The 22847-nt window shown below is 41.0% G+C and overlaps 1 protein-coding gene across 1 annotated transcript; it reads left to right on the top strand.

Annotated features, from left to right (window-relative positions):
• Positions 1 to 1561: 1561 nt before the first annotated feature.
• Positions 1562 to 21929, top strand: LOC136856269 (E3 ubiquitin-protein ligase TRIM71-like). The gene is made up of 3 exons (XM_067133962.1): positions 1562 to 1702; positions 15580 to 15642; positions 17145 to 21929. The coding sequence occupies exon 3, from the start codon at positions 17146 to 17148 to the stop codon at positions 19729 to 19731; it is 2586 nt and encodes an 861-aa protein (XP_066990063.1). The 5' UTR covers positions 1562 to 1702; positions 15580 to 15642; position 17145; the 3' UTR covers positions 19732 to 21929.
• The last annotated feature ends 918 nt before the right edge of the window (positions 21930 to 22847 follow it).

Raw genomic sequence — 22847 nt, 5'->3', positions numbered from 1 at the left:
TATCTCTCTCTCTCTCTCTCTCTCTCTCTCTCTCTCTCTCTCTCTCTCTCTCTCTCTCTCTCTCTCTCTCAATGACTCAGTGCGGATGACTAATGTATATCTTAGGCTGATAATATATATTAATTTAAAATGGTCTCTTTATTATTATTATTATTATTATTATTATTATTATTATTATTATTATTATTATTATTATTATTACTACAACTTATTCCATTGTTTTTAAATTATTATTATTATTATTATTATTATTATTATTATTATTATTATTACAAGATAAACTTTTGATAAATCGAAAAATTAACAAGAGAATTTAACAGCAAATCTTAGAATCATTTTAATATCATCATTTATCAATAAATTTATCATTTATTAATGTTTATTTCGATTAAATTTAATAAAATTAACCAGGTAAAGGTCAAATCTAACTCCTAATTACCATAAAATCCCCAAATCCCCTGATTTTAAGGTGCCAGAGGGGGGCCAAATCCCCCAAATTGGCGAGTTTAATCCGTCCACCATATTGCAAGACCTAGACTCATATCAATCCCCCCCCTCTATCAATGGATTAGCCCCACCCGTATCTAGCAACAAGCTCCTCCCCCTAACTGCCCAATTATCATTCAATAACAGCCCTTTGACCCCCTTGCCCCTGCAAGGGGACTTAAGGGGGGTTAATTAGGGGGTTTGAGGAAGGGGGCCAGCCCCCCTCCATTTTGATAGCATTAACATCACCACGATCCACGTTAATTCGCCCCGGTGACGTCACGCGGTGTCAGCCAATCAGGGGCGTCCGATGCCCCGGCCATCGTGCGGCTTGCCGTTAATTACGCCGATTGCACTTCGGTACTTCACCTGCCCAGGTGATTGGGGGGTGATTAAGGTCAAGCAAGGGGTCAAAAGCCCCCGAAATGACCCCGGGTCACGTCGTTTTTCATGCAACTTCGTGACCTTATTGTTGTCGATCTGTTTGTTTTCAGGGAATCCGAATCTGATTGGTCGCTTGTGTGCACGTGACTTCTCGAAGCCCCGCCCACATCCTAATGATGCTTGTTTCCAGGAAGTTACCTTAATTATCATTAAGGATTGTTAATGATCGTGAGCGTTCGGCGATATATAACGGTATTTATGTTAAATTAATAAGTATTATGTTAATTTTCATGTTAAATAGGATAGTAATTAGGCATCTACAACCTCAAAAAATCGTGATAATTAGATATAAAATCGATCTAATTTGGACGAAACGGAAAGAAATCAAACGATGTACAGCGAAGTAGCCGACAAAAGCACCTCGATTATCATTAACGAAAGTCAATTATTATGATCGTTTTGTAGCAGGTAAAGGGACTTAGGTTAAATTAACGAATTCTATGTTAAATTTGACGTTAAATCACATATAAATCCTGCGTCTGGGCACCGCGAATCTCACGTTAAATGCATTCAAAATCGACTTAACCCAGACGAAGCGAAAAGAAACCGACCGAAGCGCAGCGAAACGAGCGAAAGAAATCTCGCTTATATCCCACGGGCCAAGACGCACACTTCTTCAGTTGTGCCGCAGCCGTTGATCGTGTAGGTATACCGTCATGGGCGGTCCCGAAATCCCGTGAAAATTGGCCCACCCGAACGACGTTATGCCGGAGACGAGGACACGGGAATGCGCGTCTCACCCTTCACGTAGCCTTCGTCAGCATTAGCAAAGGTGAGGTGGGACCTGAAAGTCCCAAACGGGCCTTAAAGTCTGCATGGGGTCTTAGGGGGGGAAATTGCTCAGAAATTCGTCATGGCAGCCTCCATCTTAGGAGGAGGGTCTCATTTGTGCCCAATTTTTGACGTGCCCCCGGGTCCTGCGGGCATGGCAGGTGTTCCGGGCGGTGGGGACGCCATCCCCACACTTGTGCGAAGGGCGTTCCGCGGACGTTACGTCCCGCAAGCGGCGGAAATCGGGATTAAATAGGACTAAACGAAGGTCTGGAGGATCTCGGTGGAATTTCCTCTCCGTGACCCCCCGCACGTGCTTTCGACCTCGCCCTGCCCTTGTGACCTTAAGTATGACCCCTTTAAGGCCTTAGGTGTAACCCCGTGACCCTCGCTGACCACCTGACGTTGCTGGAAGTGCCGGAATTCCGACTGGAATTTCCTGGACGTTCCAGGCCTATGGAATGGCTATGCCTACTTAATTATACCAATTTTTCGCCCGGATTTGAATGCCTTGACCTCTTCTTGACCTCCTGACCTCCTCTTGACCCCCGGACGTCCCGGAAATGCCGTAATTCCGAACGTAATTCGCTCCGTAATTTCCAGGACGCACGTCTGTGTGCGTAGGCCTACGAACCTAGCCGCCAGTTTCGGGTGGGCCGAAAATCCGATGTTATTTTGATGCCCGGGAGAGATTTAGTATGGTATATTAAGGTATTTTAGCCTCATTTAACGATAGAATAACTTATTTCGCACCCATTTCGTGTATTAAAACCGATATATTACGATTAAAAAGGTCAGATATCAGAGGCCTTGACGTTAAATGCTATCCCGTAGGCCTACGGCCTTTGACGCTTGGGTATTTTCGGTTATAAATGGCGAAGGAACCATCTCTGACCAACTTCATCCTCTTTTTTTGGCTTCTAACTTTCCAGGCGGAATATTGACCGGAACTTCTTCCATAGGCTTAAATTCTGAAGTTTTCAGTAGGCCTAGGCATTCGTTGATGGTATCCTGAGCCGGTTTTATGATTGTTGGGCTTTTAAGTTGGGATTGTTTAAAGTTATCATCTTCTTTAGGTCATAATGATTCATATGTCAATTAGAATTAGCCTGTTGTAGGCTTAGGCCTCTTATGATTTTATATAATAGCATAGGCCTCATTAACTGAAAGCATGGTAGCCTTGTAGGTTAAGTTATTTAATTATGATCAAAGTTTGTTTTTTTCAGTCATTTGTATTTCTAAAGTCCTCTCTAGCCTAGGCTATAATTAATTCACTTTTGGTGGTCTTAAGGTGTCTGGTAGGCCTTTTTTAGGCCTACAGAAATGTATTAGAAGTATTATTTGTTAAGTATGGTTAAGTAATTGTAGGAAAACTTGTTGGTTTGGCTGGCACATTGAAATAGTGATATAGCATGAGTAGGCCTAAGCACTGGACTGAGTTAGGTTAGGTTTTCAAATTGAGCCTAACCAAGATATAGGTTAATTTAGAACGCTTTGTCGATAAAACGATGTTGCTATGCACTTTTAACACAATACAGTATAGTTTAGAAGTGCACTATGATCAAAAGTGTCAAAGGCAATAGTCTTCTGGTGGTTTAGAGACCAAGCTTATGCCACAATGATGTAGATCTTGCATTAGCTTCAAATTCAGATAATCTTGTTACTCTTGCTTCCCGTTGTTGCTAGATCTTGAATTCAGAACAGACTTAAGTGTTAAAACCCCCTCATAAATTCTTGTGTGTCCAAAGAACTTGGTGCCTGTTAAATTTAGTATTTTCACAAATTGCAAAGGTACGAAGTTAGGTCAGTCAAACTTAGTACCTTCCATGGTACATTGTATAGTTAGTTAATTCAGTTTCTCCACAAATCGCAGTTGGATTTTAAGGGGCCGATGTCAGGTACACACATGTCAAACAGGTGTGTAATTTGGTAGCAGGGTAATACTACAGAGTAATGTATTTCTGGGGGCCTTGGACCATCATATATCAATATGTCCATTTTCTGAAGTGTACTGATATATTCTTTCATAGCAGTTATAGCAGAGCCCAGTCATTGATGGGAATGCCTTACCTAGTCATAATGGTTGCTGTATTCATATAACTTTTATTTATGGCTGTATGAAGCAGGCATCCATTTAAGTTTAATCTTTTAGAAGCTTTTTAATTAAGTATATGTTTAGGAATATGGTACTTTTAAATGTTGGTATCTTCAGGCCTAGTCTTGGTGCCTTAATTCAAAAGCTCTTAAGATAAGTTTCGTTCGAGCTTTTTTTTGATTTCCTAGGCTCTGTGAGCATTTAGCTCTTGAGGTCCCAGGCCATTAGATATTTTTGCAATAAGGAAAGCTGAATGCGAGAATAAGCAGTTCCTTGACACCTGTCCTTCGACCCGCTTGCAAATTTTCAAAACATCGCAGCAAATTTAGATCTGAGCAAATTCGAAAAAGAACTAAAAAGTCTAATAGTCTGTAGGAGCTACAATACTGATGAGAAAACACTAAAAGACAATTATAAAATATATAAGAAGCACCTTATTTTGAAACCGTACAATGGCCCACCAGAGTAAATGTTTGTATATAATTTGGCCATTGATTTTGGATTTTTGAGTCCAGTCGGGCAAAGGCATGTTTTCTATTCCATACATGTCACGTCACTCATTTTGAGCTTGCCGTTGTATTAATAGCTTGAGGTATAGGATGTTCAAGTTCCATAAGCTAGGTTGTGCATCAAAGTTCAAAGCGAGCTGGGGTCCAGGGCTTTCCGCTTGAACTTAACCGAGTTTTGATTTGTTCCCATGAGGGCAAAGGCCTTGACTTTGTGTCAGGTTGTATCTCTGTTCTAAATTTGCTGTTAGGTTGTATCCCAGTTACAAAATTTGCTGTGAAAGTTAACGTATTGGAAATTTGCAGTTCGGTCGAGGGACAGATGTCAGGAAACTGCTTTTCCTCGCATATAGCTTTCGTTATTGCAAGAACTGTGGCATTGCAAGTAACGCGTCATGCATTTGAGGCAACCCTCAGGAGACTGCCCCTTTGCTTGCACAAAACTCAGGACATGCATTAGCATAAAATGAATGGCAAAAAACAACATAATCAGTCTATTGGGGCTGTTAATATGAGAAAATAAAGTTAGTTGAATCACAACTGAGTTCAAGTTCTTGGTACCTTAATTCAAAAGCTCTTAAGATACGTTTCGCTCGAGCTTTTTTTCAATTTCCTAGGTCCTACGAGCATTTAGCTCTCGAGTTCCCAGGATATCAGATGAGTTCTCTCGTGTGTTTGTATGTTTTCTAAGTTTGGGGTTCCTATTTTATCGGCTGGAAGGGGCTCTCTTGGCCCAATTAATCTTCCAAAAAAATTTCAATTTGCATTTTCATTTGAATATATTTGTCTTGAGAACTGCGAGATTGTGCAGAGATAAGCAATTTATAGCATGACAACTTAACGCAAACGTTTTCAGTTTCAGCTGTTCAAGTTAACTATGATTTTTTATAAATCTGCAGAATGTAAAGCTATCAGTTGGGATAAGTAATGCATACGTGGCAAGGTTAGGTTAGGTTATTAAACTTTAGATTTCCTCGAACTCAGGGCGCCAGTATGTAGAGCAAATTAGTATGGGAAACGAAATAGAAGAGAAATAAAAAGAAAAAGATAAGGCTCGCCTGGTTTGAACCTCCGAAGTTCGAACACTTGCTAACGTACTAGAACGATCCTTCCATAAGTTGGTCACAGCGGGAACAAATCTGGAGAATGTGTAGGTACTAGAATTTGAAGTCTGCTTAGTAAGGTATAGCATCACAAATAGAAAAAACTTCTTTTCGACTTAGGTTAGTTAAAGCCAGTTGAGTTTGACACTACAGTACTTGTGTTCTAAGTCTTCAATATTGTAGGCAAATTCTGGCACTAATCAGTACAATATGGCTTGGTAAGGGTATTCTTGGGATTACGGCTTCTCTTTGGCGTTGAAATTTTTGTCGAATACCTGAGAAGCTGTGAATACTTTCTTGTATGTGGTGATTCTTTGATAGCTCCATAGGTAATGTAGAGATTGAATGGTACGACACACACAGGCAATGTTAAATTTTCTAAGGAAACTTTGCTCAAGTTTTTCTCATTCAAGAACAAATTCTTTGCGGCAGCCCTACAGGAAGCCTGGAACATTAATTGATCTGATGACCGTATCTAGAACACATTTCGGAATACAATAAATAAAAACATTTGGCCTAAATTCTACAGTTGTAATTTTTCTTTGCACAATTTTGAAATCCTTTTTTTGAGTTTTGCAAATTCATACTGGTTTTAGCTTCAGAACTAATCTGTATAAGCCCTCTTAGTCAGCAAGAGTTTCCTGTTTAAAAAAAAGTGGTTTTCTGTATGTGATTTTAAAAATTAGGAATTTTATTATTCCAGGAAGAGAACATTAATTTGGATAAGCCAGCAAACGTTTAATACAGTTAACGTTGACCTATATTTAGCAGTTATTACAGTCCTTTGTAACATTAAATTTTCCCTTTGCATTTTTGGAATTGCTGAGAAGCTCTAAGCTGGCGTATGTTTGTACCTGTATTCGTCGTTTGCCAACTACATTACCTCTTGATAGCTATGGTATCTCTCATGTCATTACCTGGAGCAAAAATGAGTTCCCCGTTGGACGAATCGGTAGAGTTCTCGGCTAGCACTCTGGTAGGCCCGAGTTCAAGTCTCTGGCTGGCCACTGCTGGGTAACCAATAGGTTTTTAGCCACATAAAAGAAGTCTTAATCCTTCGGGCCAGCCCTAGGAGAGCTGTTAATCAGCTCAGTGGTCTGGTTAAACTAAGGTACACTTATTTTGGAGCAAATATGAAGGTTCACTGTAGGCATTACTTAAGGTTCTTAATTGATTCATAGTGCAACTGCTTTGAGGTTTTTCTCCCGTTGCAACTTTCAAACCTTTTTACTGTCAGATTGTTTCAGCGCTGAATGACCTCATAGGTCCCCCAGTGCTTGGCCTGGGGCCTAAAGTCAGTATTCAATTCAGTCAAATATGAAGGATTGCTGTATTGAAATTTGAATTGCAACAGGTAAGATGCACGTTTTGAGGAGGAAGCTTTTGTTCTGCAGTTCTAAAAGTCTGTGTCTAGCATAGCAGGCTTATGATGCAGCCTTTCGTCTTATTTGCGGGGTGCCGTCTCGTTTTCTGTGGAATATCTTGGTTTGTCAATTTTTTTAAAAGGCTTTTTCAAGATGATTGTCGGATGGCTTCTCAATCGGCCAGATTCTGGGGTTTCGTGGTTGTGGGGGCCTTTTGTCTATTGCCACACTATCAAATCCAACAGGTCTATGTCCTTAAGTTCCTGCCCTTGAACATTTCGAGCGGTGGAGGTCCTTTGGTACCTTTGGGGTAATTTCCCAGACCTACCTTTGCTTAAATTTTATTTGGTTTTATCAGTTACGCATTGCTCATTCTCTTGGTCTGTTCATGGGAAAGCTCGATACTCGGCTGACCTCTCGTTTCATAATTGCGAGAATGTTTGTGATTAATGCTTCAGTTCAAATGGCATGAATTGTGTGATTGTTGATATTTTATTAAAGTCTCTGCTCGTGGAGTGAATAAATTTAATGCCACCTCGCGTATAGAGGAACCTCATCTTTGGCGTAATTATGATTTGATCAAAATAGGTTGAAGTAAATGAAATAGCTTAGTGCTGTAGTAGGTTTGGGTAAATTGTTTTGATCTAAAATTATTTTATTTTTACTTTTTGTCCTTATATTTATATATAGTTTAGGGAAGAACACTCAGGATTCCACACAAATTAAGAGATAGCAAATTGCACGCTAGCATCGTCGTGGTGGTGTGCCAATTATATTTCACCTTGTAGGGGGTTAGTGCCGTCATAGTGCAACAGCTAGGTTTTCCTCCTGTTACACCTTTCAAACCTTTTTACTGTCAATTTCAGCACTGAATAACCTTATAGGGCCCAGTACTTGGCCTCTGGCCTAAATTTCATATTCCAGTACCAATAATTCTTGTTTTATGCTGAATTCTTGAGAAAGGTTAAATAAGAATATTAGAAGTCAGATTCCAGTATAGTGTTAAGTAAAAGTTAGGGAAAACGTTCGTTCCATACGTGTATAAGACAATGATCGCCCTTTGCAACTTATAGGGGAGCGTATAAAGTATCAGTACGTGTTAATCATTTGTTCTTCTCTATGTACTGAAGGAGTTTGAAATCCCAGATCTGTTTGGGGGAGAACTGGAGAGGTGGGAGTCCGGAAGTTATCGGCTTTGCGGAGATGAAAGCGCACAGGTAGCTCCTGAATGGCTGAATTTTACGGATGTCGTTTGAATGGCTGTCATTCCGAGCGGTGTGATGAATGTTTCTGGTTTTTGGTGAATGTTGGCTAGTCTGATAATCGCCATTCACTGAATTGGCTACGTATATCACGTACTATGCACCTTTATTTGCCCGTGTGATCTGGAATGCATGTTTTGTATATACAGTAAAGTTCATTAACAAATTAATTTTAAATTTTGTTTTGGAGACGACATTCTTCCTGTTACCCCATTGCTTCAATATCCTATCTTTTGAGGGGGCAGTTGTATCAAATCTTTATTTATTTACCCCATTTACCGTAGGTTTCAGCATTACTGCCTCATCACCCTCTTGGTTTCAAGAAGAAATCCGAAATAAAAGGTTTTAAGTTCTCTGTGTAAGTTATAAGGGAAGATGAGTTTTAGCATATTTCAGTTTGTCCCCAATTTCTTTTGAGATTTTGTCAGTGTATGTTTTTTAGACGTTACTTCAGCTATCGGTTCATTTACTTATAGCTACGTTTGTCATTGGAAATAAAGCATAATTGTATGCTTATAGTGTAGTACATGTTTTTCAAACCTTTAAAATTTTGTGGTAGATATTCAGTGCTATTCAGTACAGCAGTATGAACTGTTTAGTTTTACACTATGCAGCACTTGATTCAGGATTCTAAAGATAGGAAAATTGAGGTTGGTCGTGTGCACAAAAGTGTTACATAAAAGATTTTGAGGTTTTTGACAGTTTGAAGTACCTACGAACGGAGTCGAGTCCATTGTTGAAGCCCCCCGGCCAGGTCAGGGCACGGCACCGTAAGCGAGGTTAGGTAGGTCAGGTCTGGTTAGGTCTGCAACCCCAAACTAGTGTTTAATGGTGTACCACACCCCATCTTACAACCTACACCCTTAATAATTATTTCACAACTTTTGTATCTATGGTGTCAGCCATTGTTCTCTGTATGTAATCGGGTACGGAATATATATCCATCCCCTTTTCCCATAGGGGGTTAGCGCTGTCATTGCACCTCGTGTGGTGCAATGTAGGCATTGCTTAGGGTTCGTAGCAGCTTTCCTTCAACCCCTAGCTGCAACCTTTTCATTCCTTTTACTGCACCTCCTTTCATATTCTCGTTCTTCCATCTTATTTTCCACTTTCCAACGATTTTTTTTTCATGCAACCAAAGTTTTCCTCCTGTTAAACTTTAAAAACCACCTCAAGTTACCTTTCAGTGCTGAATGACCTCAAAGATCCCAGTGTGTGACCTTTGGCCTGAAATTTTATATTCCAGTTTATATTCCACCTTACCTTGTGACCTATTCTCTTTTCTGTGGATTCAGACCCTTGTGACAGTGTTCCTCAGGTGTTGGAGTGTTAAGCTTTAAAGTGGTGTTAGGTCATTCTTTTGCTTAATTTAACGACAACCTTTCGATTAAATCTTGTACAGTGTTGATAGTTTTGTTGTGCTTTACTTCTCTATGAGAAGCTGTAGTTTCACTTTATTAGGTAATATGAATGTCATTTTCTATTAGCAAGCATTCTTGTGACTTTCATTGACCTTTTGGGATGGTAGGCAATAGTTTGTGAGGAGTTTTGAATGAGATTCCTGACTCAGAGAAAAATTAGACATGTCACCTCTTCCCACGTCTTTTCTAGAGTTGAAAGCCATCTGATGATGGGGTCTTCAAATTTGTTTCCTTGTTTTGTTTAAGATTTTAGATTCCATAATTATATGAGGATATAAAGACTGGTAAATGAAAATATTCCACGACAGCATAGTCTTGACTTCTCAGTGCTGCAGAAATGCTGGTTTTGACAAAGTGGATATTTTTAAAAGGTTTGACGGAAGAATTTAAAGATTAGCCCGGTCAGACCCTTGCCGATACCGTCAGTATGATCCCTGGGTACTTCATCTATTGCTTAGAGATCAGTTGGGCTTCTTCCAATTTATCACGGTTCCAAGTTTGGCAGTAAACTAGAAGATGGGTCTGTCCCTAGTAAGTTTGTTCCAGGGCTGCCATTAAGTTTATCATTGAGGTGTTGCAATGTGTATCCCAGTGGGTGGGTCCAAACTGACACCAATAAACACCCTTGTGAACGTTTGTTTGTAGTTGCCAAGGTATTTCTGCAAGTCTGGTTAAAAAGGAACCTGGAAGTATGGTTCCTTTTAAAGTCCAGGGACTGTGAAATCTATTTTATGGAAGCAACATGGAACGTAAGATTTCCATGTTGAATGAGTTTGGTGTATAAAACCATTCAGAGGTTAAAGGTCCGATCGGCATTCATCCTCCCGTTGCGTTTCCTGTCAGGGAAGTCTGACTTTAGAAGCGTGAAGACAATCTGTGCTAGATTTCCAGGGTCCGTTTTGCCATCTCAGTCTTGTTGCTGCCGTGTTTTCCAATTGTGAAACTGTCAGTCCCTCTAATCTTGAGTGCAGCAAAAGGGATGCCGGAAAGACCCTCAGGTAATGCCTACAGTGCACTGCGTGGGGTGCACTGACAGCACTACCCCCTGAGTTGTGACTGGAGGAATCCTGACCCCTACAGAAGGACTGCTCTGGAGGCCTAGGGGTCTAACAGAGGACTGTCCCCTGGAGGAGGTTAGTGCTGTCGTTCCTTCGGCCCCTGGCTGCTGCAACCCCTTTCGTTCCTTTTACTGTACCTCCATTCATATCCCTTCCACTCTCAAATCAGTTTCATAGTGCAACTGGGAGGTGTTCCTCCTGATAACACCTGTCAAACCTTTGAGAAAAGGAGGTCTCTCTCTCTGACCAAATAGTCAGGGCTAGACTTTTTTCTGGATACCTGCATGGCAAAAAGCCTCCTTACCTCATTTTACCTCTTGAAGACCAGGTTTTGGCCCACAGGTTAGCTGTCTGATGAGGGAGGAAGGTCCTGGAAAAATTGAGCAATTAGTTCACCTTATCAAAGCAATGTAGCCAAACAATATTACTGTCAGTCTCAAAAGCATAAAGGGGAATGAGATTCTTACACTGAAAGTGTAAAAACTTATTTCCCAGTATTGTACAGTGGTTCTTAGTGGCATTAAGACTTTACCAGAGGTTTTAGTTTTATCCAGGTTCCATAGACGTAAAAATAACACAGAATGAAAAAAAACACATCTTGGAAGTCGCAAGGGATTAAGTATTTAAGAAGTTCACAAATTCCACAAATATATAAAAAGTTCACACATGCATCTTTCGGGGTATTAAAAAATGAAGGCACCATTTGGGAAAATCATTAGTATACTGTCTTAAAATCATTAATGCAAAGTCTTGTTTAACCAGATTATTTATTTTCTTGAGGTTTTAAAATAAAAGAATATTGGGGAGGTAAGATAGTCAAGTTTGACATTTCGGTAGTACAAGAATGTTGTAATTTTTAAAGAATGTGGTAAAGTAAAGTTAACTGACGTAAACCAATCAGTCAGTTTAAACACAACTGAGCTATTGTTGTGATACGAGACGGGAAACAGTTGTAAAAAAACAGGACTTTTTAAACTAATATAATGAACATATTAAATTTAAACCAGAATCCACTTCTGCACTGTCATACGTAAAAGGCGGCAGAGTTATGACACTGGGCTAGATTAAGTTAAATTTGTATGTTAAGGTTAAAATCTGTTTTAAGTTCTTTGTTAGAGTTAGAAATTTGGAAGCGACAAGGGACTTAAATATTATAATTTAGGAAATGAGACTGTCCTTGAGTTAATTACTTGGGTGAGGCTGCACAGTCAGAATACCTAGACCAGTCTGTCCTGCAGACAGTCTAGACTTAAAATGACTTATAAACTTGACCAGTCTGTCCTGCAGTCAGTCTAAACTTTGACTTTTCTAGGTTAGATTTAGCTGAAGAATTGGTCCCGGACAAAGATGAAATGGATTGTGCGCCTTTATTGTACAGAATCTGTTCTGGGAAACTTTCAGATCAGAGAAAGTATAATTGGAAGTACAAAATAAGTATATTAAAGATAGATACCGATTATTGTTATATCTGATTGTTCTGCAGTGTTCTCTAGATGTTATATTAGACAAGTGTCATGTTCTACGCTCAGAAAAGCAATTAGATTATCTACCTCTCAACTTGTAGAACGTTAAGTTGTCTAGATAATAATTGCTAGTTCCTTATACCCCGTAATTCCTACTAAGCGCCCACACTTTGATGAAATGTCGCTTCTCTCTCTCTCTCTCTCTCTCTCTCTCTCTCTCTCTCTCTCTCTCTCTCTCTCTCTCTCTGGGGCACGTCATACGGTTAACTGCGTATGTCTGGGCAATGGTTCTTTTTGCCGAAAACCTTTAAACGCGTCCTAATTTGAGGGTTTGAAACCCGGATGTATGTTGCACACACGTTTCTGACGTACTGATGAATATGTAATAATGAGAGAGAGAGAGAGAGAGAGAGAGAGAGAGAGAGAGAGAGAGAGAGAGAGAGGCCTACAGATGTTCTGTAATTATATATTTTTTTTGTACATTACATATCAGTTGCTATGCTAAGCCGTTATGTTATGAAGTCCGTGAAGTATCTTTTTATTGTCCTTATTCCTTATTTATTTATTTATTTATTTATTTATTTATTTATTTATTCTGCTATTGTCTTTTCCTAGTTGCTAAGCTAGGAACGCCGTAGGCCTATCTATGTGTGTGTTTGCACCCTTGACCGAACGTTACTTTTGAATGTGGCTTCTGACATGTGGTTTGTGTATGTATGTATGTATGTGTACGTGTGTATGTGTATGTGTGTGTAATCTGGATATTGTCAAGAGCCTGTGTATAGTAGCCTCGTGTAGCCATGACCTTGCTGGGTGTGTTGGCTAGCGAGTAAGTTTTTATGAAAGAAGGTATAGGCCTAGGCCCACCCTAGGCCTACTAGCTCATCCGCCGGCTGCTTCTCTCTCTCTCTCTCTCTCTCTCTCTCTCTCTCTCTCTCTCTCTCTCTCTCTCTCTCCGCAGCAGCAGTGCTGCTACTGCTGTGAGCAGCAGCCCTCCTTCGAGAATTGACTAGAAACGCCGACTACTTTTATCTAGTTATTTTCTAGATCTCGAATTATTTAAGTTAAATTGAATTATTTTCTAGATTATCTACGTGAGAATATTTGCCATTATTCCATTTGGTCTCTTACATAGGCCTAATTTAATTTCTTGCGGCTGGTTATGTACGTAGGCCTCAAGATTTTATGGTGGGGTCCCTCCCTCCTCCCTCTCCCCCCTCCCCCCTTTTCCTCGTTTCCCGTGTGTTCCCTTCGTCGAATTGGTGAGAGAGAGAGAGAGAGAGAGAGAGAGAGAGAGAGAGAGAGAGAGAGAGAGAGAGAGAGACGGAATGCTACGTGATGAAAAAAAAAATAAAAAGGGCGCCATTAACGAAAGTTACTCGTTTGGAATTTTATAACTCTAGATAATTCCACGAATGTGCTTTTATCAAGCACTTGATAATAATATTTGTGTATTTGTGAATATTATTATAAAACCGAGTGTATTTTAAAGCGAGAAATATACTTAAAGATATACATAAATACACGCCGGCGTTTGGGGGGAAGACTTCATGTTCGTATGAGCCTATTTATTTCTAATGCCTCCATAGCCGTGTGTGTGTGTGTGTGTGTGTGTGGACAGCGCGCATGCACGCCTAGCTAGCGAGAGAGAGAGAGAGAGAGAGAGAGAGAGAGAGAGAGAGAGAGAGAGAGAGAGAGAGAGAGAGAGAGAGAGGTTATTGGGTGCAATATAAGCCTCTTCCTCCCAAGAATAGTACTATAGTGTGTGTGTGTGTCTGTGGGCGGAAGAATTTGTGACATTAGATACGGAACGTGTACGTTTATTTCATATATATATAAGTATTTATTTGTGTATTTTTTGTATGTTTATTGGATTTTTTGTATATTATAATATTTTAGTGGTTTTAAAGCGGTTTTAGTTCGTTTTAAACCGGAAAAAAGCGATAGTATATCTGTTCTCCTCAATGGCGGGGCCGCCATGATTTACTGTATTATATTATATATAATTATATAAATTATATATATATAAAATATATATTTTATGTTGATGTATGTGACTCATTCCCCCACCCCCTCTCTCCCACTCTCTCCCCTCCCCAATCTTTCTCTTCCGTTTGCGTACCGAACGACCTTTCTCTCTCTCTCTCTCTCTCTCTCTCTCTCTCTCTCTCTCTCTCTCTCTCTCTCTCTCTCGAACACGGCAGTAGTGACACTTACGTGTCCGTGTGTAGGGCGACTGTACAACATTCTTTCTCGTCACTTAACAAGTGTATTTAATGTGGTTCGCCGATAGCGGGAAAATACCTTCCATTGGAGTCAGGTGATGTGTTGTTAATATAATTTATTGTTAGTTTATAGTTGGATTTGATGGATGAATTGGATGAATTGATTGTGGTTGTGTGTTAGGCATGTAGATGTAGGTATGGATGTATGATCTGCTATTGGGGGTTAGTGTCATGTATTTTATTGTTTTTCGTTATTGCTATAGAGTTGAATGTGATGTAAATTTACTATATATATATATGTATAATGTATATTTTATTGAAATTGACCAGTTAGTGTTTTAGTGTATGTTGAGATATACTTAATTTTCCCAAGTTTCCTGAAAGTCAAAATTGTGCCAATTATATTTATAAATATATTAGTTTCCCAAATTGCTGAAGTATTTATTATATTTGGAAAGTCCTTAAAAAGGCCTAATTTATGTCTATTCCGGGGTTTAAAGATTTCAATGAAAAAATAATTTTATATTCAGTATATTCGAACAATATAGTTTTGTTTTTATGATTGCATGGAAAGAATAATTGGTTATTTATATGTTAAGTACAAATTTTTCCAGCCGAATCTCTTTGATTCATTTGGGCTAAGAATCTGAACCAAATTTCATCAAAATTTGATCATCTGTTCACAAGATATTTGGTGCTTAGAGAGAGGTGTCATTATTGAATCGAAAGATGTCACCACAGAAGCCATTTTGAGAATCTGATGTCAGGGGCTGACATGCTGATGTCAGCTTTGAGATTCTGATATGACTGTAAATTAGTTCACCTGTAGAATGTATTTAGCGAACACCATCTTTGCATATTGACTTATTTCTCAAGTAAAATTCGAGTTTGTAGCTAAATTTTGTAATGTTCTTCAGGAAAATTCAAGCTATTAGCTATAATTTTGTCATGTTCTTCAGGAAAATTCAAGCTTTTAGCTAAATTTTGTAATGTTCTTCAGGAAAATTCAAGCTATTAGCTATAATTTTGTGATGTTCTTCAGGAAAATTCAAGCATTTAGCTAAATTTTGTAATGTTCTTCAGGAAAATTCAAGCTTTTAGCTAAATTTTGTAATGTTCTTTAAAATTCCAAAGCACGTAGCTTCAAGACGACAGTGAAACTGAAATTTACAGCAAGCAATTAAAGAATAAATTACTCTTCCCAAGCAGTCAGTGCTTGATCAACCAGAATCTCAAAGGGGTCAATAATAATAAAATATTCACCAGATCACGGGAGAATTATAGATGCTTCTGTGGTGACCGTAATTCAGCCATTGCCATTGTTTAATCAGGAATTTCATTCCACTCGAGATGAGCATTAACGAGTTTTTGTTATTTCCAGATGTTATCGTTTAGATGATGGACCATACTTTTGGTGGCTCTGGTGTGGGCCTACATTGTGCAAGTAAGTAGCTTCGTATCCTTTTTAACTGCCCCGTAGGGTAGTGTCATCAGTGCACCACGTGTGGTACACCGTAGGCATTGCTTACCCTTCCTTAGGCCCGTACCTGCAACTCTGATTCCTTTTGACTGTACCTCTGTTCATATCTTTCTTCCATCTTACTTCCACCGTTTCCTAACAATCGTTTCTTAGTGCATCTGCAAAAGGTTTCTCCTCCTGTTATACCGTTCAGACTGTCTCACTGTCAATTCCCCTTTCAGCGGCATTAAATGCATGTTTTCTCGTTTGTTCTAATCTTCTGACTTCTCAGCGAAAGCTGTCTGAGAATGAATACTTTTGCATATTGTGTGGGGATCTAGGAGCGACAGAGTTATCCGGTTAACTCGATATCTACATTTCATGTCTTTTAAAATACCCACAGTATTTCAAAGGTGTCGTGAGTTAGATAGACAAAGTTAGTTTCTTTTACCCCTAATTATTCTGATCTCCGAAAAGTTCATGATGTTTTTTGGTTACTGTAGATTGTCCCTGAACTTGAGAGATTTCTTTACATAATTACAATGTTAGATGTGGTAAATTGGGTGTTTGAATTCAGGCTATGCTACTGCAATCTGTTATTCATCAGATTTTGCTTGTTGGAAAGCCTTGCTTTCAAGCATCTGGTAATTTGAGTTGCTACCACATTGCATTTTTTGTTGTAATGTCTACATGCCTTGAGAATTTTGACTTAAATTTTGTAAGCAGTTCATTGTTCAAGGCATGCAGCCACATCCTGATTGTCCTGCGAACTAGTCCTCTCATCAGAATGGCGCTCTCTCTCTCTCTCTCTCTCTCTCTCTCTCTCTCTCTCTCTCTCTCTCTCTCTCTCTCTCTCTCTCTCTCAAAACATTTGCAGAGAATTCTAATGGACGCTGACATTCATCTAAAATTTTCTGATACTCTTGCCGCTCAGATGCTATAGCAAAGTAGCACCAGCTCAATTAGTTTTTCTGCTACGGTTCTACCTTTGTGATGCCCACGTATTTGTCAGTCTTGGTACTGAAAACTAACTCTTATGCTTATGCTGAAGTATGCCTTAAGATTAAACCAATCTCTATAAAAACACTGTATTTCTTTGTTGAAGGATGCTATACTTTATTCCTTTGGTGGGTTCAGTCGCTGTTAATCAACAAAATCTGAATGTTCATTACCAGGGAGAGTGTAATGGTTATTTTTTACGCTTATCGGCAGTTTTTATGTATAAAATAGCTTAATGAGAAATCTGTCATTTCTCAACTGGCAACAGTTTGTCATGCAAGATTGGTTCTTAGACGATAAGTGACATTAGTATAGTCACTGTGAATAACCTTGAGTATGTATTATAGTATTTGAAAGCAATTTTTTAACTTTGTTACAGTATTGCTTAGGACTAAAACTGTATTTTCTAATAGAACATTCCATTATTGCATTTTAATGTCGATTTTGTGGTCGTGTAACAATTTCTGAGACAGTGTTCTTGTTTGCAGGATGGCTAGTGCATTCCCAGGAGGACATAATGACCATATGGATGGGTTGGGTGCCGCCGGACTCGGCGCAATAGTTGACGGGATAGATGGAGTAGGCGACAGGGAGAGGCTGAGTGGACTCAGCCTAGCCGTGAGCATTGCAAGCGGAAGAAGTGGGTTTGATTTCGGCAACGACAGCCTCGGCCGAACCTGCCCGCTGTGCAGGTCCGCCCTGGAAGACACGCGAGTCTTGCCATGCTTTCACAGCATGTGCAGAGCCTGCCTGGAGTCTCTGGCTGTTGGGACGACCATCACTTGTCCCACTTGCCATGCCAAGATCAACCTCGACCAGCCCCTCAGCACGGGGTCCCCTTTCCTCTTGCCCTCCATCCTCGAGATGGTCTCCCCCAACAACGAGGCGTCCCAGTCGCCAACGAGCGGGCTCCTGAGCTTGCCAATTCCGACGCCCCTCCTCCCAAACAGCGACCAGATTCGTACGTTTTCCCACATGCCGAGCGACGGCGGCAGGAGGCGGTTCTACCTGTGCGCCAGCTGTGACGAGGGTCAGCACGCCTCTTCGAGGTGCCAGGATTGCAACGAAGCTCTGTGTGACTCCTGCGTGAGGGCCCACCAACGCGTGCGTTTGACGAAAGACCACTTCATCGTGCCCCTGTCCGACGGAGAGAGCAACGGGGTCGTGTCGCTCTCCCCCAGCAGCAGTACGTGCAGTAGGAGCTACATGCCGGAAGAGAACAGCCGCGTTCCCATGGGGCTGTCCTCGCCCCCAGGTGCAATACCTCCCCATTCGTCACTCGGCACGACCTTGACCTACTGTAGTCACCACGAAGTAGAGCTGTATAGATTTTATTGTGAGGTGTGCAATGTTCCTATATGTCGCGAGTGTACGTCGCAGGGCCACAGGGGCCACTCTTTTGTCTTTTTGGAGGACGCCCTCGAGACGTCGCGCAACGACACCCTCAGGCTGTTGACGGAGGCTCGGAGCGGCATTCGGGCGATTGAGGACAGCATTGGAGTGACGAAGAGGATGGTCGATCGCGTGGACATCAGAGCCCAGACGGTGGCTAGCGACGTGCGGAATACCATCAGGCGACACATCACGGCCATAGAGGAGAGAGAACGCAAGCTGCTGAATAAAGTGGAGAAGATTCGCCTTGTGAAAGGCAAAACGCTCAAGGACCAAGTAGATGACCTTAGCTCAGCCCTAGCTAGACTTAACCACACGGTTGATACGATAGGCACGGCTGTGGACTCCCCAAATCAACTGGACTTAATTCAGATACGAAACCAAGCCGTTGCAGATATGCACGAATTAAGGCAAGTGAAGGCACACCTCAGCCCGCACGAAGACGACCACATTTCGTTCTCCATGTCGGACGTCAGCATATTCCAGGCCGTCAACAACATGGGACACATATCGTCCTCGGGTTTCGCTCCGAATTCATTCGCCTTCGGGCGTGGCCTCCGACAGGCCCTGCGTGGAAGAATCTCAACGTTCATGGTGCATGCAAAGGATCACTTGGGAGATCCCCGCCACACGGGAGGAGACCAGGTGCGTATCATCATCCACGGGCCGGACGGTCTCTATTTCAGGGGCGAAGTTCAGGATAAGGGTAACGGGTCCTATTTCGTCACCTACCAGCCGCAGCTCGAAGGGCAGCACGTCATAAGCGTCCTCCTCCACGGGCTCCACGTCAAAGGTTCGCCGTTCAACGTGGACGTGAAGTGCGGGAGGAACTACAGCAACGTGGGTCAGGTCCTCCTCACTATCGGATCGGAAGGCGAAGGAGAAGGGCAGCTGTGCCGTCCGTGGGGTTGTTGCTGCGACAAAGAAGGGCACATCATCGTTGCCGATCGCAGCAACAACCGCGTACAGGTCTTCAACCCGGACGGCAGTTTCCATCACGCCTTTGGCAGCGCCGGGACTCGGCCGGGTCAGTTTGACAGGCCGGCCGGGGTTGCTGCGGACCACATGGGTAGGATTGTGGTCGCAGACAAAGATAACCACCGCATACAGGTCTTCACTTTTGATGGTACGTTTCTGTTCAAATTTGGAGAGAAGGGGAGTAAGAACGGGCAGTTCAATTACCCGTGGGACGTCGCGGTGAACGACGAAGGCCTCATCGTGGTGTCGGACACTCGAAACCATCGCATACAAGTCTTCCTGCCAGACGGCACGTACATGAATAAGTATGGTTTTGAAGGCTCGCTCTGGAAGCATTTCGATTCTCCAAGAGGCGTGTGTTTCAACCAAGATGGACACATTGTGGTGACAGACTTCAACAACCACAGGCTGCTAGTGATCGACCCAGACTTCCAGACGGCCCGCTTCTTGGGGTGCGAGGGCACCATCAACGGCCAGTTCTTGAGACCACAGGGCGTTGCAATCGATCAGGAGGGGAACCTCATCGTCGCAGATTCTCGGAACCACCGCGTCCAGATCTTCCAGTCCAACGGCAATTTTCTGTGCAAGTTCGGAACACCTGGCACTGGCCCCGGTCAGCTAGACCGCCCCAGCGGAATATGCGTCTCGCCGGAAGGCTACATAATAGTTGTCGATTTTGGTAACAATCGCGTGCAGGTATTTTGAAGAGTCGGTTGCTAGTGACCGCGTAATCTCTCTCTACTTCTATTAGAAATCAGATAGGGTTAAGTTCCAGCGATGGTCTTCGCAGTAAAGTGTCTTTATTATACAGTACAAAGTGTTGATGTAACATCGTACAAATTTTACAGGTAATGTACGTTTATTTTGTAATGCCGTGGTGGTTCAATCATAGTTTTGAGATTATGGAGATTAATACAGGGTAACTTTTTGTAATTTAAGTGAAAAGGGACTTCATACTGTACATAGGAACTTTGAATTTTATTTCAGTTTGTGGATCACTACACTCCTTGTAGTGGCAGGTGATAGCAAATGAAGAAGAATTTTTTTACGCCGACTCAGAAGGGATTAGGCAATGTTTTTCCTTTTGAGAAGAATTTCTTGTGGTGCTCAGGATGAAACTGTCAATTGTTCCTTTCCACATTCGATGTGGTCCGTAGATTGTGAGGCGAATTCCAGAAAGAACCTTGCAGCTTGGAACTGGGGCAGGACGTAATTTTTGCATACTGTACGATGTTAGGGAACGTCCCCAGTCGGAGTTGTAACTTCCAGGTCTTTCTAGGTATCGTCTCAAACTAAAAAAAAAAAAAACTCAGGGATCCAGTTTTATGTTAATATACTCCTTTTATGTAGCCATTACTGAAGATGAAATTGTGGATCATCTTTCGTGTAAACATGTTACGGCAGATGTGTTGTTTTAAGAGTAGAAACGGGTATGAAATGTTTTTATAGTCACAAAAATGTTAAGTCAAGGTTTCCTGCTAGTGGTGGACGCTACATCGCTTGTAAGATTAAAACGCTGTCATGATTTTGTAATGAGAATTTGTATTTTTAAGAGACCTGGAGAATTTTCTTGTGTACAAACCTCTCTTTGAGGGATGGACGGATGGCTGCCTTGTAGCCAACTTGACTTAATATTTCTGTTGAGGTTTCTTTTCCTCCTCCTCCTCCTCCTCCTCCTCCTCTTCCACGAATTCAACCAAGATGGCAGATGCATCTACCTCATTCTTAGCGTAAGGAAAGTATTAATGTTTGTTTATATAACATAGTTTTAATACATTTAGCCTGCACAAAGGTAAGGATTGAACTCGTTGCATAGAATATGCGACTTCAAATTTTTGTGCTTGTATCAAAGTGAATTGTAAATTGAAACGGGTGATTCTGTATTGAATACGGTGATAAGAGATTTATATTTAATCCTTGTCACTACAGTACCGTACGTGACTTTAATCCTCAAGTCTTTATTATGCATTATTTACATGTAGCGACCTCCTGCGGCCGGTGAAGCCGTGGGCGGTGGCGTTAGAGTAAGATTTTACTATTGTATGAAGACACTGTATGTTGGTTTTTGGTTTTAAGAGAGATCTCATTGCCTACACGTAGAGATTTTATTTGGGGAGAAGTTGCTGTCGTTGTCAGCTTACAGTATAGCCACACGTAGAGAAAACATGACGTAGACGTACGACTCAGGGTCTAGACACCTCGGAACCGGGATTTGATTTGGATGTTCTCAGCAGCTCACAATAGGTTTTAAGATTTTTTTACGAAAGTTCCTTCATTAAAAAAGAGAGTTTTTTTAATGATTTGTAATACTATACGACTACCTCAAGCTTTTAACCTCTCAGGAAGAATGAAATCATTCTCAGATTTCTCATGTCATAGCTTCAAGCAGTTGTGTGTCGATGACGTCCTAGAAATGTGTACAGTAGTTGTCTTTGGGTAGGAAGCTGAGCCGAGCACCACGGTTAGACCCTAGTACCGTATTGAGAATACGCTAAATATTTTATATGGATATTTTTTCAGTTTGTAACCAAGATTTTTAACCCCTTTCAACGATGCCTACCGTAATGCTTATTAGATCTGAACGAGATTGGCACCCAAGGTGCCATGTTGTATTCAAGAGTAATTCAGGGTTCTGGTGAAGTCATTTTAATTTAATGAATTTTCAAAATTCATTTACTTGAATGGGTAAAGGACAGTTCTCTAGCCTACAAGGACGGCAGTCTGTAGAAAGAAAAAGAAGTATACATTTATCATATTGGCAATATTTAGCTAAAGAAGTGGTGATCCATTTAGCGTTTCGAAGCCTAAGTGCAAATAATTGAGTCAGATTTTATTTTCAAGAGCCGAGGCTCTGTAATCTAATGTAATGTTTAACCTACTTACAATAAAGTTCTTTTTAATGTGCTGTTGGTGTTATTTTCTTACGTACGATAAGTAGTCGGTACTCTTTGAAGCGGGTATCCTAAGCTGATTTGCTGATCCCAGATAAAAATGTGTGAAATTGTTCAGTAAGAGTTTTTGAAAGCAATTATCAGGAACTCTGCAAATTATGTTGATCTGGATAAGTAATTTATCTGGGCACTTTTGCCTCGATGGTTGAGCGTCAAGTGTTGGGTAAATTCCACAATCAGTCCTACTCCTCTTAGATTTTAAAACCCTTATTAACTAGTAGGCCTCATTGATTTCAAATTCCAAGGTACCCAAAGAATCACATTATACATTTGCCAAGCTCCTCGACCCTACAAAGTCGATACAAGCAGCAGGTTTGTTTTCTGAGTGGGTCATTCATTTTCACCAAGAAATCTTCAAGCTTTCAGATTCCTACTCCATTATATCAGGACTGTGGAAAGGCAATGAATAGCCGAAAGTGCCCCAGTACAATGACTTCAGTATGAAGGTACAAAAAATTTACGCGAACTTTTGGGAGTTGCCATCTTGGAACAAAACGTTTCTATCGATGACCTATCGAAGCTAACATGTATATTGAATTTGTCAGTCCTTGGTTAAGTCAAGTAAGCAATAATATAAGTTAGCTTGGTGTTTTATTAGTGGATGAAAGAGACATATTGCTGTGATATGAAAAACATTGTGCAGAAAATGGAGACTAAAATTGAATGAATTTTAGCCATCCTAAATTTGAAGGTGGTAAGATTCTAATCGAACGTTGGCTCATTTGGAGGAAGTTTAGAAGGTTATTTATAAGGTTGAAAGTGAAATGGAAGATTGAAGAGGAAACTCTACTCAATAAGAAGCTGCAACCTCTCTCATTCCTTTTACTGTACCTCCTTTCATATTCATTCTTCCATCTTAACGTTCCACCC

This window comes from Macrobrachium rosenbergii, chromosome 35 (assembly GCF_040412425.1).
Source record: "Macrobrachium rosenbergii isolate ZJJX-2024 chromosome 35, ASM4041242v1, whole genome shotgun sequence".
NCBI lineage: Eukaryota > Metazoa > Arthropoda > Malacostraca > Decapoda > Palaemonidae > Macrobrachium > Macrobrachium rosenbergii.
The sequence above is the reverse complement of the archived record's forward strand: the minus strand, read 5'-3'. Positions and strand labels throughout refer to the sequence as shown.